Below are 15,056 nucleotides of genomic sequence, written 5' to 3' on the forward strand. Positions count from 1 at the left end.
TGAAGGGACTTTTCAGTACATGGAAATGAATCAACAACTAAATATGATCTTGTGAAAGCATTTTGTATTGATATCAAAACTAAGGGAAGGTTATAGATTAAAAAGGTGTAAGCCACTAACTCCATATACATGCAGGACTGGAAAACAATGAAGTCTCTCAAAATGACTAAGACTAGCTTTTCCTTTTGAAAGCAGAATGAAGAATTAAATTGATTAAATTGTAACCTGGGAATGAATTAGTGAGAAAAATATTCTTATTTCTATGTAACAGAATATTCCTTATAACATGAAATACTCAAGATTAGGAAGGCTTTCCTTTGTTCATAATAAAAGACATCTTGGAATATCATTCTTTTGGGGTAGTATAAGTTCCATGTCCTGGGAAAGTTGTTTGCTCTAGTAGGTTAATTAGGCAAAGAGTCTGGTTTCTGTTTCTTAAGATTTGATTAACTTCCTTCTCCCTTTCTGTCTGCCTCTATTCCTAGCTTCAGACAACTGTCTTTCAAGAGAGTGATATAGGCAATGAAGTATAGAGGAAGAATATGTGTAGGAGTTCTTGCCTTGCCATCATCACCACATTGCTAAGTCAGTTAAGCTGGTCAGCTAAAAGCCTGGGCAACCAAGCACTATAGATCCTTCCTTCCTTACTCACCACTTTGTTGTAAACAGAGCTTCAAAACAATGGATGCCTTATTTTCTGTCTTGAGTTGAATTGTAGAAAATTATTCACTCATTTTAATTCTTTCTAAAATCTTTTTCTTTGATTAGATGGTGGAAAAACCCTAACCTATTTCAACTATGACTACAGTGGGGATTTTCAAACTATTACTTTTGAAGGACCTGAAATTAGGAAAATTTTCCATGGAAGCTTTCACAAGGTGGGTAATGCTTTGTGTACACATAGACTGTGGGCAAAGCAAGAGATAGATGGTGAAACTATTCATAGAGCTTTGGATCTCAAATTTCAACTGGAGAAAGAATTACCTACAGGGCTTATTAACAATGCCCAGAGATTCTAAGATGGAACCCTGAAATGTGCATTTTTAGAGGTACCCCAGGAGATATGATAGAAGTGGTCCAGGTTTCCACCATGAGGAACAATTTAATAAAGGGCACTGTATTACTAAGCAGGCATTATGTGTGACGTAGAAAGGATTGCTGGTCTACCTGGCTACCAGTGCAGATGAAAGGCACAACTAGCCGAATCATGTTAAAATGTAAAGATAGATGTAACTGATTGCATAGTTATATCTATGTAAAGATATATATATAACTGTGTTTTTTTTAAACATATATACACACAACCTATTGCTGCCATCATAAAAGTTAACCCGAGGACAAATTTTGTAAAACCTGACTTAACTTGCTCTTTTTTTAATTTGGACTTGTAACAAGAGCTCTGTTCCTTAACATTTTACATCTCGGAATCCCTTAGTTTTGGTAGACATGCTTCCTTCCAAAATGTACTGTTTCTTTTATGTTTGGAAAATAACCCCACTGGTAGGCATGCAATACCAAGACTGCAGGGAGAATAGAGCATTTACCAGGTGGTGCTAGCAGAAGTCTCTTAACCCATCCCTTCTTGCCCTAATAGAGAGAGAAAAGGGATATAGCAAAGCAGTCTTCATCTTGGTTCTGTCTCCTGACATAGTACATGATCAAACACCTAACCTTACTACTTTCTGGGGTTTTGAATACCATCACTGCATCTGAACAATTGCATAACAAAATTCTGACTCTGTCATGCATAAAAAGAGTTGCATAACAATGTAATTTTTCCCTGACTGAAAAGGACTATAAAAGATACCGTAAAAACACATGAGATGAAAGTGGAGATCAGTTAATTCTTGGCTCAAATTGGTCCCATTAGCATATCTTTGGAGTTATTGTTATTTCTCACCAAATTCCTCTTGACATGATTCTTTTCTTGGTGAGGCAGAGTCTGCTGCAAAGTAGTCAAGGAAAAAAATGTACAGGAGATGAAAAGCATGTGAGATTTCATGAGTGTTAAAAAAAAATTGCCATCTTTGCCTGTGGAATAGGCATGGGCTTATAATTTTTATTCAAAGAATTCTTCAAGAATTTTAGGTAAATGTTTTTACCTAAACATTTGCTTACCTTACCAGAAGAACTCAAAGACCAATAGGTAGGTTCATTAAAAATAGGTTTCAAACTAATAAACCTTCAAGTGTTTAAAAATTATATGAAGAAAAATCTTCCTAGGCCCTGGCCAGGTAGCTCATTTGGTTAGAACGTTGTCCCTATATGCCAAGGTTGCAGGTTCAATCCCTAGTTAGGGCCCATACAAGAATCACCTAATGAATGCATAAATAAGTGGGACAACTTATGGATGTTTCTCTCTGTCTCTCATCAATAAATTGTTTTTTAAAAAAGGAAGATCTGCCGAAACCGGTTTGGCTCAGTGGATAGAGCGTCGGCTTGCGGACTAAAGGGTCCCGGGTTCGATTCCGGTCAAGGGCATGTACCTTGGTTGCGGGCACATCCCCGGTGGGAGGTGTGCAGGAGGCAGCTGATCGATGTTTCTCTCTCATCGATGTTTCTAGCTCTCTATCCCTCTCCCTTCCTCTCTGTAAAATATCAATAAAATATATTTTTTTAAAAAAAGGAAGATTTTTTTCTACTTTGCTAAGTCTTAATAAAGCTAAAGCTAAATAAAATAAGAGGGAGAAACCAAGATGGCGGCATAGGTAAACACCTAAACTGCTGCCTCGCACAACAATTTCAAAACTACAACTAAAAGACAGAACGGACACCATCCAGAACCACAGGAAAGCTGGCTGAGTGAAAATTCTACAACTAGAAGGAAAAAGAAAAGCTCACAGAGTATTGGAGGTACGGCAAAGGGGCTTTGTGCGCGCAGAGAGGAAGGGCGGCTGAGAGCCTGGCTGACTTTCTCTGGCGGAAGGGGGAAGGAAGCCTCTGACCGCACTGAACCCCAGTTCTGACTGCACTGAACCCCAGTTCCGGGCGAACCCCTGGGGACCCACGCTCTTACGAGGGGAGTCTGGACTCTCGGGCGGAGACTCGAGCTGGGAAAGGCAGAAGTCTGAAGGCGCGCAGGGGCCAGTGCGCACAAAGGCTGCGGAGGTTGCCACAGGCTTTCCCTAGTGGAAGGGAGTCAGAGGATCCTGACTGCACTGAGCCCCAGTTCTGACTGCAGTGAACCCCAGTTCCAGGCGAGCCCCTGGGGACCCACGCTCTTGTGGGGGGAGTCTGGACTCTCGGGCGGAGACTCGGGAGCCGGGGAAGGCGGAGGACTGAAAGTGCGCATGCGTGCGCGTGCCAGTGCGCACAAAGGCTGTGGAGGTTGCCACAGGCTTTCCCTAGTGGATGGGAGTCAGAGGCTCCTGACGGCACTGAGCCCCAGTTCTGACTGCAGTGAACCCCAGTTCCAGGCGAGCCCCTGGGGACCCACGCTCTTGTGGGGGGAGTCTGGACTCTCAGGCGGAGACTCGAGCTGGGGAAGGCGGAGGACTGAAAGCGCACATGCGCGCAAGGGCAAGGCTGACAGGAAGCCAAGACTGAGACTCCACCCCATCCAAGCTGAGCACAGAGCCTATTGCAATTTGGCAAGTCTAATCCTATAAGGCTGTCTCCAGCACCGAACTTCTCCCAGCATAGACACAGCTGATCCTTACAGCCAACTGGCCCGGAGGTCAATTCTTCCCAGTGATACCAACAACAATAAAGACTTAATTACAACAAGGCTGTACACACAATCCACAAAGGGGTGCACCAAGAGTGTCCACCTCAGGTTAACTGGGGAAGCAGACCCACTGGGCCATATTGGAAACCTAGCACAAATATCTACCTTACCAACTCAGGGAATCAGTGAAAATGCGGGGTCAAAGAATCAGATCACAAACGAAAGAAATGGAGGAAAACAAACGACTGGATATAGAATTCAAAACCACGGTTATAAGACTTTTTAAGAATATCCTAGAAAAGGCCGATAAATATAACGAGACCCTCGAAGATATGAAAAAGGACCAACTAGAAATTAAACATACACTGACTGAAATAAAAAATATTATACAGAGACCCAGAAACAGAATAGAGGAATACAAGAATCAAGTCAAAGAATTGAAATACAAAGAAGCAAAAAACACTCAACCGAAAAAGCAAAAAGCAAAAAAAAAAATCCAAAAAGTTGAAGATAATGTAAGAAGACTCTGGGACAACTTCAAGCGTACCAACATCAGAATTATGGGGGTGCCAGAAGAAGAGAGAGAGCAAGATACTGAAAACCTATTTGAAGAAATAATGACCGAAAACTTCCCCCACCTGGTGAAAGAAATAGACTTACAAGTCCAGGAAGCGCACAGAACCCCAAACAAAAGGAATCCAAAGAGGACCACACCAAGACACATCATAATTAAAATGCCAAGAGCAAAAGACAAAGAGAGAATATTAAAAGCAGCAAGAGAAAAGCAGTTAATTACCTACAAGGGAGCACCCATACGACTGTCAGCTGATTTCTCGGCAGAAACTATGCAGGCCAGACGGGAGTGGCAAGAAATTTTCAATGTGATGAATAGCAAGAACCTACAACCAAGATTACTCTACCCAGCAAAGCTATCATTCAGAATTGAAGGGCAGATAAAGAGCTTCACAGATAAGAAAAAGCTGAAGGAGTTCATCACCACCAAACCAGTATTATATGAAATGCTGAAAGGTATTCTTAAAGAAGAGGAAGAAGAAAAAAGTAAAGAGAAAAATTATGAACAACAAATACATATCTATCAACAAGCGAACCTAAAAATCAAGTGAATTAAAAACCTGAGGAGCAGAATAATCTGGTGAATATAATAGAATCAGGGGCATAGAAAGGGAGTGGGCTGATAATTCTCAGGGGGAAAGGGGTATGGGGGGTTCATGAAGAGAATGGACAAAAATCATACACCTATGGATGAGGACAGTGGGGGGGAGGTAAGGGCAGAAGGTGGGGTGGGAAATGGGTGGAGGGGAGCTATGGGGGGAAAAAGGAGAAATAATTGTAATAATCTGAATAAAGATTTATTTAAAATAAATAAATAAATAAAATAAGAAAGGCATATCATGGAACAAACTGCTTTACTAATATATATCTATTAACGGAAAATCTTGATGCAAATTCAGTTTGTACTGATCAAATTTGATTTGTTCATAAACATGTTATAATTGAATAAATACTTTACCTTAATTTCTTATTGATCTTCATTTGGCTTTATTTTGTACACTTTGGGTATGAAGTATGGCCCCAAAATCTCTTTCAAAAAGTTATAATTATATACATGGGTCCTTAAGTGAAATCAAAATATTTTTGAAAACTTTTTAATGTCTCCTTTTGTAAAGCAAAATATATATATTTTTAATTTTTTTCCATTGATTTTTCTTTTTTTAGAGAGGGGGGAAAGAGAGAGAGAAAGAAAGAGAACGAGAGGGAGAAAAACATCAATGTAAGAGAGACACATCGATTGGTTATCTCCCAAACATGCCCTGACCGGGGACTGGAATTGAACCTGCAACCCAAGTGTGTGCCCTTGACCAGGAATTGAACCATAGACCCTTCCATCCAGGGGCCAACACTCTTAACCACTGAGCAACAATTTAAAAAATATGAATAATCTCCCTCATAAGTTAATAGTTCTTAAAGCATGCATAATATATTAGGTTGTCTAGCACTCAGCATGAAAATTTCTATAATTTATAATAATGAAAAATATTCTAAGGCTCAAAAACACTCTTTAGTAAGAGTCAAACTGTACCCTTCTAAATGATTATAAAAGAGATGTAATATGAAACAAGTAATTTACTCCTGCAGTATTGATCTGGATAGATTATGGTTAACTTCTTTTTGAAGGAAAAAGAATTCTTACGAGCCTCCACTATTAACGTAAATTATTTAAATCATGATGTAACTTAAATACAATTGGTATAAGTTTTTATGCTTTCAGTTCCCAGGCAACAAATAAACAAAAATAAATTAAGATAGGATAAAACCCATGAAATTAAAAGTAACATTATTTTCATTTTAAAGATGACATTATTTCCTGGTCACTCAACCTCTGCTCACAGTATAGTATTAGCTGCTATAACGCTTGTAACCATGATTCACATTGCCCAACACTTTCTCTTTGAACTGCTATGATACCTTCTCTTACACAGCTATTTGAAACTTCTTTTGGTTTTCATTTAATCATGAAAATGAAATCATTATTTGCCAATTAAGTTCACTCTTTTAGCTCACTAAACAAGTAGCCTGCCACAAACAAGAAGTATGTGGCAAATATCATAAATTGAAATGCTTTATCAGCACTGAAATTTCATGGCAGAACTTGCTTACAATGTGTCTCATTTAGAATATACTTACCTTGACCATCATCTACATGATGATGTAGATTTTTACAAATCCTCACAAAGAATGTGTAGACTCCTGAATGTATTACCATGGACCTCCAGATTCTAGAGATTCCAGTTTCAGATCATTGAACCATACATTAAGCTGAAGAGCTTTATTTCATTTGGGCCCAGAGTCACTAGAAAGCCTTCCTCCTTTCCCTTTAGATTTTAGATCTTTTCTCCTCACCTTAAATTACCAACTGCTGGTAGTACCGCAGATAACTTTTGTTGGTAACTCAACCAGCATTTTTTACATTTTAATACTTTCATGTTCGTTTTATTGTGCTTTCAGAAAAGGCATAACTCACACCACAACCCTGTGATTTCAAGATATTACTGCTTTATAGGAAGGCTAGGTTTTTAAACAGTGAATCATTTCGAAGTTACTTCAAAGAAAAATATTAATTCAATAAAAACAGACATGGTACTGACTGTGGGACAGTCATGGAGGTAATAAAGTAGAACCTTTCTCCTCTAGCAAAATGCCTAGTGACAGCCGAAACCAGTTTGGCTCAGTGGATAGAGCGTCAGCCTGCGGACTGAAAGGTCCCAGGTTTGATTCTGGTCAAGGGCACGTACCTTGGTTGCGGGCACATCCCCAGTAGGAGGTGTGCAGGAGGCAGCTGATCGATGTTTCTCTCTCATCGATGTTTCTAGCTCTCTATCCCTCTCCCTTCCTCTCTGTAAAATATCAATAAAATATATTTAAAAAAAAATGCCTAGTGACAGAATTCCTGCTCTTCTCTTTCATATATTTTAGTGATGAGTCATGCAGTTATGTAAATGTGGTTGATATTCCTCTCATTTCTTACCTACTAAAACATCCTGACTTTTATCCAGCTACACATTGTTGTCAACAAGACTTTGGCCAAAGTAGTTATTGACTGCAAGCAAGTGGGTGAGAAGGCAATAAATGCATCGGCGAATATCACAGTGGATGGTGTCGAAGTCCTAGGGAGAATGGTTAGATCAAGAGGACCAAATGGAAACTCCGCACCAGTAAGTGGATAAACAATTGAGGCCATGTTATTGTTATAGAAAAAGCTCTTTTAAAAATGTAATTATTTATTACCCAGGGGGGATGTTTGGTAAAGGAATGGATGGATGGGGATGGCTAAATAGTTAGCAGCCTTTATAAATGAACTAAAACCTGCATAGTTAAAGCTCTTGGCAGTAAACTTCTGCTATATTATACTCCAGGAATTAAGCTAGTGTATTTTCTAAAGGCATTTAAAAATTCAGATAGTAAAATACTCATCAAATACAAATCATAACAAATCATTTATGATTTGTGGCATAAATGATTTGTTAACGTGAGAACCAGAACTGTGAAAGAACTTTATTTGTATAAGCAAATATAGATTCATACAAAATGTGTGATTATTATACACAAGAAATTGACATAAGCCTCTCATTTGGATTAGATTTGGGCATTTTACAACTAGCTTTTTGCTATTGTTCATGTGAAATTTACCCTTTAATCATATCGTTATCTAGGTGACATATCATTCTAAAATAATATATTTTTCTTCATACAACAAGGAATTTAAGCTTTGGAGACTTCCAACTTGCAAGGAAATCACTTTTTCTTCACTCACTACCCACAGCATATACAAGTTTTTGTTTTAACACCATGCAGTCATAGCTAATTACCACCATTCTCTAATTTGAGTCATTTTATAAATTAGAACCAACTAACCTGGGGAATAGTTTATTCTTTTAAACAACGCCAACAATTGTGCATTTCTCTTATATGTCACGGAAACATAAAATGAATTATGAATGACTATTATTGTCTTGTACTTTCATAGGTTGGTAGAACTAGCCCATTATATGAAACTTTAGAACAACTTAGTGGTTCTCATAGTCTATTTAAGCTGACAATCTCTTTGTGCAAATGAAATCTTCTGATGTGTCAATCAAATAAGTAAATAAATAAGATTAAAACAGATCCATGCTGATTGAATGGGAGAGAGGACGTGGGGTAGTAAGTGTCCCCCACCTCCAATGGTTCCTAAGGGAGCATAGTTTTAATTGCACTACTCTCATCTAACCCATTCACTTTACACACCAGCAAACTGCCCCAGAGTGCTAACGTGATTTACTTTGGGACTCTGCTATTTTGTGGCATTTTTCTTTGTGGTAACAATAGAAATGAAATCCTTGTGTGCATTGATGCTAATATATATGTAATTTATTGGGGTGACATTGGATAATATAATTTTATGTTTCCAGTGTACAATTCTGTGATACATCATCTGTATATTGCATTGTATGCCCACAACCCAAAGTCAAATCTTCTTTCATTACCATATATTTGACCCTCCTTTACCCTTTACTACCTCCCCATCCCTCTGATAACCACCATACTATTGTTTGGGTCTATGAGGGTCTTTTTGTTTGTTTTGTCTTATTTGTTCATTCATTGCTTTCAGTTTTATATCCCACATATGAGTGAAATCATATTGTTCTGGAATATTTCTATCTGACTTATTCACTTAGCATGAGTTTTGAGGCATCTTTAAAAGTGCTTTTGTTCTACTTTGCTTTGGAGAACTATGGATTAGATATTTAGAAAGAGAGAATATAAAAGTGATGAAGACTCTCTTGTTTTTAGTTATAGTAAGAGACTTTTACTAGTAAAGACGTTTACATAATATTTTTAAAGGAGTTGTCTCCTCTTAATGTGTGGAATTTTATGTTGATTAAGAAACACACCATCTTCTGCCTCATGGAAGATACTTATATGATAGCACACTCTAGAACTTATAAAGAGCCAGAGTTAGCAAACTAAGGATATCTTTCTTATAAGGATAAATGGATGTGTATAGATGGATGCTTGGATGGATAAGTGAATAGTCTCTAATTTAAGAAACAGAAACAATCTAGGTATATGAGATTATAGGCTCAAATCACTTGTTAAATTATTATTTTTATTTTATGAATAATACATATAAATCTCCTGACACTTAATAGACATTCAATAACAAGCAGCTGTTATTATTGAAGGATGTCAGTAATACCTTCTCTTTCTCACCTTTTCTAACCCTCTACTGCTTATATAACACTCAACTATTTTTGACCATATATTATTTTCTTTTTCTTTCATATATCTACATTTCATCCCTCTAGCCAGAGTATAAATTTCTCAAAATAGAAACCATATCATGGTCTTCATACAACCACACCCTTCTATCCTCCATCACAATTACTAATAAATCTTATATAAACAAAGTTCTCAAGAAATACTTGCTGGAAATTAAATAGAATGTCATCTATTTGATTGGTTCCATATCTTTTGTTAAAATGTTGTTTTGCATATATTCTATTCATGTATGGTATTGACAACCATCCAATAATATATATCATACCCTCTCCTAATTTGTATTTTACAATTATAGTTTGATAATTATAATTATTTCAAATGACAATTTTATAATTACAACTACTTCAAATTATACTCTATGTAAATAAACGGTACTCTAAATATATGGCCGATTAAACATCAAATACTTTATTTCTGGAAGCAAAAGTTACTGTAGGTTTCAGTCCTACTAGCAATAAATCTTTAACTGTCCATGAGAGAAAAGCAATTGAACAGAGCAGTCTCTGTGGTAACTTCCAACCAGTAGTAGACAATGGGGAATTTATGGAAGTCAATAATTAAAAGAGTTCTTTGTAAGGCTAATAGGAAAAAAGTTGTAGCTTTTGTTAGAATCTAGAATTCTACAAAGGATTACCAAATAGGTTTTCAGTCTGCCCACTTATTAAAGAATTTGATTATGCTAAAATGGATGATATTAGATTAGCTCTCAAGAATGTGATTGGAAACTCACGTGCTTTTTGAGGTTATTAATTGTTTCAGTGCAGGGCAAGAGACAAGCTTCAGTCCTCAGTTTTCACTTTAGAAATCACAAATTGCTAAAAAAAAAAAAAATTTAGTATACACTTGTACTTCACTACCTAGCTAAAGTGAATGTGTAATGTGCAAGTTTTGGATTATTCCAAGGGGAGTAATTATCATATCATTGAGATTAGTAGTTTATAGGTCAGCATTCCCTGGGCAAATTCAGCAATGATTCAAAAAAGTGTCAGATGATGGAAAAACTCTAAATATTGAGTCTCTAAACAAAATATATTCTTCTTAAATCCAAGTTGAGTGGAGAAGAGATTAATGGATTTAGGGATGCAGTACTACTATATTAAATTACTCACATTTATAATAAAAACAACTTGTGTTCTGCAATGAAAGATTTTATAGGCAGCAAAAGTGCCCAATGGGACTAAACTAATAAGCAGTCCTAACTTAGCTGTCAAAACACAAGTGGGAAGAAATTTAACAGCTGTTCTTCTTTTCCCATCTTCTTTCTCCTAAGAAATGTCTCCTATTTTTTTCTGACATGCAATGATATTATAATGCTGCCAATCAGAGATGATTCTAGAAAAATTTTTATCTTCTGGCATAGGATCATGTTTCTTAGTGTCTTCCACCTTTAAAATATAGCACATATCCAATGGACATTTGTTTAGCCATCTGCTGCTAAAGACAAATACAAATTTTTATGCAGTTTTTAGTAAAATTATATACCAAGTTAAAGCTTTTTATGAAGGAATCAATAGTAGACTAGTGAATGGTCCTATAGAAACAGGTATTTTAAAATTATAATAAAATGATTCTTTTCACACGAATTATATCTTTTAATCCTTAAAATAAGAATAGTAGCTAATATTATTGGATGCCAACTATGGACTAGGCAGTATCTACTTTTCTGTGATTACCTCATTTAATCTTCCAATACCCATAAGAAAAGAGAGACTTAAATAAGCCCCACTGTATAGATGCAGAAATTGAGACTTGAAGAAGTTAGGGAGGGATTCCCTTTCTAAAAATGAGGAAAGTGAGGTGAGATCATATGTGACTTGCATACAGTTACCTGCCTTCCATTCTAAACTCTATTCCACTGGGTCTATTATTACAGAACCTCAGGCAGAGGAGGGAGTTATGTTCACTGACAAGTCCAAAGACTTACATTATTTGAATTACAACCTTGAAAGTAACTGTGATCAAAATGGTCCTCCCAAGTATGTCTACACCCAAGTATTCTAATTCCTACCAAACAAGTAAAGCCGTTAATTTTCATTTCCTAATTTAATTAATGCCATGATTGTTTTCCTTAAAATCAACAAACAGAGAACAAATAAAAACACTATGTTGAATATCTAACAAATAGTATATGCTTAGTAAGCCCTCGTTTTGAAATGGAGTCAATAAAAGTTGAACACCAAATCAAAAGCAGAAGAAGGGTTAGGTCCCCAGTAATCTTTTGCCAGTATTCTTGAGTAATGTCAAGCTCTCTAAATATTAGTGTAAGTTCAGGTATAGCTTGTCTTCAAATTATAAGCTTAGTTATGTGTTGCTAGAAAAAAAAAAAGGATAAAATCTGGTACTGAGTGGAAAGTGGTCCCAGAGATACATTTTAATTGCCATTCCCAGATCACAGTGGCAACTGCTGAGAAATACTTTAATCTTATTTTCATGCTAATATTTGACCTTGATGACTTGCCTTTTGTGCTACACCCAGACAGAAATGTCAAATAATGAAAAACAAGCATTTGTAATTGGCTCGGTATTCCCTTGAAAGAGATTATAAAAAGTAAAAGTGGGAGGTTCTACACCTTTCTCTCTCCTTTTTATTTTTTGCACATAAAATTTTTATTTTCAGTTAGTTCAAAAGGAAAGAAGTTACAAAAGTAAAAAGTGACTGCCTCTTGGCATTAGTTGCTTGAAGTATGATTTATGTTTAACCATATTGTCTTGCATTTATAGGCACTCGGATGTAAGATCTCTCGATAGACCACTTCTATACTTTTTCCTACATAATTGGTACAAATACGTGTGTCACTGCTTTTGAAATAAAAGCCAGAGGGCTTTTTAATCAATGCCCAGAAATGTGCCTTGGAAAAAGAAGTCCCTACATATAGGCTAAAAATCTAAACTATGACAAACACAAAACAATTATGAATAAATTTTTTTGTGCTCACACAAAAAAAAAGGCTGCTGACTTCATCTAACTTGAAAAAGAAGCAGCCCACAAGCATTCCTCAGATGATAGTATTGGCTTCATTCAGCACTTAGTAGGCATTCCACCCCTTGAGTGAATAAAATGAGCACATAAGAATTCCAATCACTCAATAGGGCAGAAGTTTAGCCAAAGGTATATATATAGACGTTATACTGTTATAGGTAATTAGATGGTGAATGTTTATTTAAAAACTTCCAAAGAGCCTGGTGCCAACTTGGGGCTAGTGAAAGGCCTTGGCTTTATGTAAATCTTCCCGGTCACAGAATGGTTTTACACTGAGGGCTCTGTTCAGAAATGGAAAATTTCTTAATGGATGAATGACTTACAGATTTAGCTGATTCTATCTAATGCTGTCATAATGGGACCCATTTAATAAATGTCCCCAGACAAATGGCCTTGTAAAGTTAGGCTCGGGTATCTGTATTTTAAATATTAGACTAAAAATTTATTCACTGCAAAATGAACCATAAGAAATTGAGGTGGACTGTTCAGATCCCAGCCAGAACTCATCTTTCAGCACGTGCTTAAATTCCTTAGGCTTTTGCATCCCAGGGATTAATCTATGGAATGGAGTGGCTAGTACCGTATTATGCCTCATTGTGGTGATCTGAAGATTAAACGATACAGGCAAAGTCCTTAGGTTCGTGCCTGGTACATAGTAGGGTTTCACTAAATGTTTGCTGCTGTTGTTATTGTTATTTGCCAAGTTTTTACTCAGAACATTAAATATATATGTTATTATGTAAACACACTGCTGTGATATATCTGCCCTCAATACTATATCACTTACATTTTGATTCTACATTTTTGGCCCTTGTATTATATCCTCCTCTACCTTAAAGAATTCAATTATGGAAGAGCTGTACATATTACATTAAAATAGTTATTACTTAAAATAACCATATTCCAGGTACTGTTCTAAATAATTCCCTGTATTAACTCATTTTATTATTATAGCTACTATTATTAACTAATGAATACCTACTATTCAGTAGCTACTATTATTATATTAATTTTACAGACAAAAAAAAATCCTCAAGACTCTGAGACATTAAATAATTTGTTCAAAATGAATTAGCTTGTGAGGGAAGGACTTAAGGATTACACCCAGATAGTCTAGCTCCAAACCTCCTAACCACTGTGTTTCTTGAAGTGTCTTTGCTGCTCTTGCTGTTCATGAAAATCAACAGTCATGTTCTTTAAAAATGTTCTAATTTTAAAAACCTATATTTTTTAATGATCACAATTTTGTTGTATGGTTGCCCTGCAGAGACTAAGATATTATACCCTTTGGTAAAAATTAAAAAAAAAATTAGCCTGAAAAAATAAGATCAGTGAACCACACACATATTTCTTCAAATAGCACACTTCTTGTACACAGACATAAGAAAACATGATGCCTTGATTCATGGATCTGCTTTCAAAATTAAAGGGTTATTTTATTAATCTTGCAAAACTCACTTGGGGAAGGATGATTGCAGCAAAGACACAGTTCTTCTTGGACATATTGAGAGAAAGCCTGAGTTTTTCTCTTGACTATGATCTAGGACAGTCTCTTCTATGATACTGCATGCATCGTTGCTAACCTATTTCAATAGTCCTATCTACTTGGGCATTCTCTGTTCCATCCTGGGATGAAACAGTATTTACTAACAGGTATGAATAGTATTGCATGGGAGAAAAGAAGGCACCAGGAGTTTCCAACTCTTGCTTTAAAACACCACTTGCTGAAGGAAGATTGAAGATTTAAAAAGAAAAAAAAACTTGATCCTTTTCCCAGCTCTCTAACTGATGACACTTTTAATATGTGAAAATAATATAAGAAGAAATATAATATTAGAAGTAGTTGGGTCATGATGTTAGTATCAGCCCCTAATGATAGTATAATGATGTTTCTGTATATTTCAACATCCATACTGAGTTGTTGCCAACATACACGAATAGAGCAAGACTGTCTAAATATTTATGGCATGATCAATGGCTTAAATAAAAATACACTTAGCCCAGCTTCTCACAATACCATATGTGACTGTCATGACACTTACTATGTTGAAAACAGTATTCATGTGCCTGTTTCTCATTCCCTGGAAATCCACTGAGGGCAGGATACTTTGTGGTTTTGTTCATTTTTGTATCCTAAAGGTCTACATAATATCCAGCTTATGTCCTACTAAAGAGAAATTTTACGAATGTATGCCTGAATGATTAAAATTGGAATTAATTCAACAAGCCTTTATTGAACACCTGCTATGTGCTCTATATTGCAATAGGGCACACAAAGATGAATAAGTGGTTCTCTGTCCTTTGAAGCACTGACAGTCTAAGGAGAAGAAAACATAAATAATTGTATTGTATGGTGGCAGACATGCTATGAAAGAGACCTAAGGGATGTTGCAGGATTACAGAGGCACTTGGAGTAACCATGATGAGCAGTACTGGGGAGGTTTCAGCAGAGGCACTAAGAGTCTTTAGGTGGAGATGGGAAGGGAAGTTTTGATAAATATGGGAGTTTGGATGGTAGGTGAAGTAACTGTATACAAAATCTTAGACCATTGTGTCTTTGAGTAACTA

The 15,056-nt window shown here is 36.3% G+C and overlaps 1 protein-coding gene across 5 annotated transcripts in view; it reads left to right on the top strand.

The window, feature by feature from the left end:
* COL14A1 (collagen type XIV alpha 1 chain) overlaps positions 1 to 15,056 on the top strand; it is a gene marked incomplete at both ends in the record, with an annotated part of 185,099 nt that overhangs the window by 102,576 nt on the left and 67,467 nt on the right. For all 5 annotated transcript variants that reach the window (XM_080646647.1, XM_080646648.1, XM_080646649.1 and 2 more), the window contains 2 exons: positions 769 to 878; positions 7,243 to 7,401. In XM_080646647.1, coding sequence (XP_080502773.1) covers positions 769 to 878; positions 7,243 to 7,401 — 269 coding nt within the window. The remainder of the gene's footprint in view (positions 1 to 768; positions 879 to 7,242; positions 7,402 to 15,056) is intronic.

Source organism: Plecotus auritus (assembly GCF_963455305.1).
Source record: "Plecotus auritus genome assembly, chromosome: 11".
Lineage (NCBI taxonomy): Eukaryota > Metazoa > Chordata > Mammalia > Chiroptera > Vespertilionidae > Plecotus > Plecotus auritus.